We start from the raw sequence: 5551 nt of genomic DNA, 5'->3' as shown, positions 1-5551 counted from the left end.
CAAAAAAAAAACCTGCTAACACCCACATGTTTGTGTCACCATTTGGAAGTTGTTGTTCCATAATTTTTAGTGCACAGAAACATCTTACTAGCAAATATCACCCTGCAAACCGATGAAATGATAATGTGTTATTGTGGGGACGGAAGCACATATTGATAAGTAACTGCAAGTGCAGAATAAAGCGTGCTAACATACCTTGTGCTGGAACTTGTGGTTCTTCCAAGCCGCTACTTGTCATTATGAAACCAGGTTGGCAAGCGCCGCCTTTTAAGGCTCCACCTCCATGTTTGTTGTCTCGTAATTCCTACATTTTGATTATATTTCTCTGTGCTCAATAGTTATTCTTTTAGTAGCTTGAGTTGAATTTGGAAATGATCATTTATCTTACCCACTGAAGATAAATGTGTTCCCTCAATCCATTGGAACTCGCCCCACGTTGGCGGACAGCTGTCTGCTTTACGTTACGTCTTCAATGAGACAACAGTTCAGTGTCTTCATACCTTGTGTCTGTTTTCGAAGGCAAAGCACGAAGGCCGCTGTGAGTTTGAGCAGATCCAGTGCGAGGCCTGCCAGGTCTTCATCCTCCGCAAAGACAAGGACAGGCACAACGAGAGGGAGTGTGAAGAAAGAACGCTTAACTGTAAATACTGTAAAGTAACGTTCAACTTTAAAGACATCAAGGTGAGACACTGATTTAAAAAGAATGATAATAACATGTGGCGGTTTCAAAAATTGAGCCCATTTATTAATATTTTTACTCTTTTCAGGCTCATGATGAAATTTGTCAGAAGTTTCCTTTACAATGCAAAGATTGTGGAAAGAAAAAGATTCCCAGAGAAAAGGTTTGAGCTGTTTATAATTCTTATTATTCCTAACATGCCGTGGATGCTTTAGACGTAAATCACGGGGATTTTACATAGTAAAAGTGAGAGTCATGCAAGTCTAACACCTTATTGCTTTCTGTTTGAGTGACCTGCAAGATTCTTTTGCTTTCTTTGGTAAGAAAAGTTCAATGACCCTTTATTTTTTCCCCCTTGTCTGCAGTTTAACGACCACGCTAAGTCCTGCGCCAAGTCAAAGAGCGCCTGCCCCTTCAGTGAAGTGGGCTGTAAGTCTGTGGTACGTTTGTCAATTCATTATAAATGTGTTTTATTCATTATAAATTTCATTCTTTTGGTACTTAAAAAACACACATTTTTGGTAACATTTAAAATAAGATTCCATAAAAAGCTATATTAACACATTAACAAGCATTATTAATGTTTATAGGAGGTTTATAAGACATTTATAAGCATAATAAGCCAAATAGGGTTTATTAACATACTAATAAACTTATTAATAAACTTTTTCAAGTTTAAGAAATGTATTAACTATCTTTGTCAACAGTGTTTTTCAGCACCTCATCTAAAGTGTTACCATATTTTTTAATGTAATAAATTGACTTTAATCTCGTGAACATCTAGCACCCCCCTATTAAAAGGTGTTAAAACCAAAGGCTACTAAGTTACACCTAAAAATCCAAAAAATAAGTCACGTTTACTCCAAACTACTTTCATTACACTAACCCAGCCCCACAGATTCAGTTTCTCCTTGCTGCTTGAAACCCTTTATGATTTTTTTCCTGGCAGATTCAATTTTATTCTAATTTTCTTAATCACAAATGAAAAAAATCCCTTTAAAGTTCTGAATTCTTAGAATCAAATCTAGATTGCATTTTTTTAAATCTAGTAATGCATGAGCTCTTTGATAAAGTCTTTCTCGTGATGCATTCACTTCTTCTGAATCACCAGTATTCAGTTTGTTAGACACAGCTCATTTAAGTTAAAAAGAAAACGTTTTTTTCTGTTAAAGCGGGGCATTTAATGTCCTGGGATTCCCACACAAGTAATTCAAGTACAATATAAACAAAGTGGGACTTTTGCCAGACAGTTAAAGATCTTGTATTTCTAGTTTACAGCGATTTGATTGATTTAACTTTGTTTTTCCTCTCAGGTAGAAAACGGTAAAATTAGTGAACACGAGCACAGCAGCACTATGGAGCATTTGCGTCTTCTGCTGCCCATGGTGCTCTCCATGACCCGGACTCGCTCGGATGCTTCTGCATCCGGGGAGTGGCAGGAGGATTCGGGACTGGGTCTCTACCGGGCTCCTGATGACGGGTGCGGAGCTGCAGCCTCTGTGCCGTCGGTGGACCTGGACAAAAAAGTGAGCCCTTTTTTTCCCCAAATCCTCAGCTTTTTTTTATATTTCATAACAAGAAAATATTAATTCGTTTTTCCCCCTCGTCTCTGACAGGTGAGCGCTTTAGAAAACATTGTGTGCGTCCTGAACCGCGAGGTGGAGCGCAGCTCCCTGACGCTGGAGGCCTTCTCGCACCAACATCGTTTAGACCAAGAAAAGATTGAAAATTTATCCAACAAAATCCGGCAGCTGGAGAGATCCCTGACCGTGAAGGACCTGCAGCTGTCCGAGGCCGAACAGATGGTGCGGGAGCTCCAGTACTGCACCTACGACGGGATATTCGTGTGGAAGATCACAGACTTCTCCCACCGCAGGCAGGAGGCCGTGAGCGGCCGAGCCCCAGCCATGTTCTCACCAGGTAAAAGGAGACGTGTGTGATTGTGTTTCAGAGAATGAGCTCACAGAATGTGATCCAGCTCAGCGATCATGTGGTCAGCGTGATGTTCTTGGCTCTCAGAGAAGGGAAAGTCCGCTTGCTTTTCTTTAGGGAGTGTCCATGACTTCCAGGCTCTTCTGACTTTTCAACTAAAAATTCCTCCTCCCTGTGCAGCGTTTTACTCCAGCAAGTACGGCTACAAGATGTGTCTGAGGCTGTATCTGAACGGCGACGGGACCGGTCGCGGCACCCACCTCTCGCTCTTCTTCGTCGTCATGAGGAGCAAATACGACGCCTTGCTGAAATGGCCGTTCAGCCAGAAGGTGAGGAGACGCTCAAAACGATCCGGGCGGCGTCGAAACCCAATGAAGGGGGTAAAACGATCTTCTTTCTGCCCTCAGGTGACGCTGATGCTGCTGGACCAGAACAACAGGGAGCACATCATCGACGCCTTCCGCCCTGATATCACCTCCACCTCCTTCCAGCGGCCCGTCAGCGAGATGAACATCGCCAGCGGCTGCCCGCTCTTCTGTCCGCTAGCCAAACTGGCCGGAAAGAGCCCGTATCTAAGAGATGACACCATTTTCATCAAAGCCATTGTAGATCTGTCAGGCTTATAAGGTGAAGGCTGTGGAAGCTACACCAAAGTCTACATATAGAAGTACAAATGAAACTTGATATATATATAAATATGCACACAAACATACTATGATAGAAAACTATTATTATATTAAACATATCTTATATACTGATATAATATAGATACTCCACTACTGGCGTGGAGTCATCCTAAATAAACTGTAGAGAAATGATATAAACTCTTTAGTAATACGAATGATTAACCCACTAATTTCTTATATCTGCCTTAACTAATGAAGTTTATCCTGTTGTAGTAGTATCACCTGTTATAAAACAACTGTATAGTGAAGGATATAATAGAAATGTCTGCATGCTGATCTTCTGCTTCAGTATACATGCTATCACACTGTTTTTAGTATATATGAACTAAAAGAAACTTAACTTCCACTGTTAACAGAAACTGAGGTATTTTAGCAGTTTAACCCTTAAAACGAGGTAATTTAGTTTTCATCAAAGATTATTTTTAGTAGTATTGTTTGTTTGGATGAAAACAGTGAATCTACTACTATATATTTATTATCAATAACAGAAATGTACTCATTTGTGTGCTTCTATTCTCTGTAAGGAACACATTGTTGCACAAAATGCTTCATTCTATTAAATTACTCAAATCGAAATATGTTGAAGTCAACAGAAACACTGTCATCTTCTCATCTTTAGCGTTTTTTGTTACAGCTTTTGTATACTTTTTACTGTTTTTTTTTTAGCTGATGTGCTTAAGAATTTTTACCCCCCTTAATTTAATCGTTGATGGTACTGCCCATGAGTACTTTGAGCCACTCAACTTCCCACAATCCCTTGCTCATGAAACCTTCAGCCCTCTTTGAATTACAATGAATGAATTAATTTGTCAACATGCAGTTGCTAAAAAAAAAGTATTTGGAAACTTTATGTAGAAATTCAAGATAAGATGTGATCTGTTCAGTAGGAACGACACATTCTTTACTGATGAGCAGTCCTGCTGCGGGGGTGACTAAAGTCTGTGAGCCCACAGAGATAGTCGGAGCCAGGTATCAGACCATCTGGAATGAGTGCCTAAGGGGTGGATGTCTTTAAAAGATAAGGAGAACAGCAGGTAACCCTCAATGAGGAGCAGAACATAGATCCTACAGAAAAGTGACATTCTTGTTGACACATTACAAAAGCTTTAAAGTAGAAGAGAGTTTATGGGAAAACACTAGAGAAAGAGACTCACTTATAATAAAAAAAAATGTAGATGAGCATCTGGATGTTCCAAACACCTACAAGCTAAGAAAAAACTAAAACTGTTCTTTGAGAAGAACAAGTGTAAAAAAAAACTGTGAAACACGTTGGAGGGTGCATCATGGTTTGGGATTTCTTTAATGTCAGTTCAAGTTGCTGTAAACTGAATTCTGTAGTTTATCTGGAAATGCTGCAATAAAATTTAAGACCATCTGTATATCAAGCAAACCATATAAGTCAATAATTAATAGAAAGCAAAGTCACCTCTTGGAGGGGCGTGGTCAATCATGACCCATTTTACTCATCCAGACTTTAAAAAAAATAAAATCCTGTATGAAAACCACTAGATCATTTTGTAGTTGCAGATCTGATCTGCAACTACAAAATGACTTGGTAGAAATCGTTGATGCAAGAAGTTCTTTGCACCAAAGGTTGACTTGCTTTTCTTGGAACTGCGCTCGCTAACAGCATGGTGTTGTCCCCATTGTTCTGTGTGAGTTCTCTGAAGCTTTTGTAATGAAATGTACTCTTTGAGTTTCTGGAACTCCCTCCATTCAGCGAAAAGATCAGATCTAAGTTGATAACTTGTTTTGTCTAACTGCTAATCACTGTCATTCAAAAAGCAGCTACACTCCTCTGCTTTTAAATAAAGCCGATGAGTTCCTTTAATACATTAGTAGAAGACTTTCCAGGGTTTTTTTGCACATAAGAAGTGTTTGTAATCTGACTAAACGGCCTTTCCGTCAAAAGTTACACATTTTCTTGTAGCTACTCATTCGTTCTCGCTCTTATGGAAGCGGATGAACTTTAGCATTTATAGAGTCATTCAATATGTAAAACCACATGACTCATAATAGAAGATTGGCTTTGATAGATGATGAGACCCCTTACTCATCATTTGAACAATCATGCGGTTGACAGAGACTGACTCAAGGGAAACCCAACCTTAGGGGGTGGAATGAAACAGTTTTACTAAAGATGAAAGTGAACATATAAGATATAGAAGATAGGGGTATATTGAGATAATTTTTTATTTATTTATTATGTGTTGCTCAACCATAGGAAGAACACACTTTGAAAACATGTTTTTTT

General features: G+C 39.2%; 1 protein-coding gene across 2 annotated transcripts in view; it reads left to right on the top strand.

Annotated features, from left to right (window-relative positions):
- traf2b (Tnf receptor-associated factor 2b) overlaps positions 1–3893 on the top strand; it is a 12156-nt gene extending 8263 nt beyond the window's left edge. For both annotated transcript variants that reach the window (XM_024298825.1, XM_024298824.2), the window contains exons 5-11: positions 520–681; positions 768–842; positions 1045–1119; positions 1993–2205; positions 2296–2599; positions 2792–2940; positions 3019–3893. In XM_024298825.1, the coding sequence (XP_024154593.1) occupies positions 520–681; positions 768–842; positions 1045–1119; positions 1993–2205; positions 2296–2599; positions 2792–2940; positions 3019–3237 (1197 nt within the window). In that variant the 3' untranslated portion in view covers positions 3238–3893. The remainder of the gene's footprint in view (positions 1–519; positions 682–767; positions 843–1044; positions 1120–1992; positions 2206–2295; positions 2600–2791; positions 2941–3018) is intronic.
- Positions 3894–5551: the final 1658 nt, after the last annotated feature.

Source organism: Oryzias melastigma, linkage group LG12 (assembly GCF_002922805.2).
Source record: "Oryzias melastigma strain HK-1 linkage group LG12, ASM292280v2, whole genome shotgun sequence".
NCBI classification, from domain to species: Eukaryota; Metazoa; Chordata; class Actinopteri; order Beloniformes; family Adrianichthyidae; genus Oryzias; species Oryzias melastigma.
Note: the sequence above shows the minus strand (reverse complement) of the source record. Positions and strands in the feature narration are given on the sequence as shown.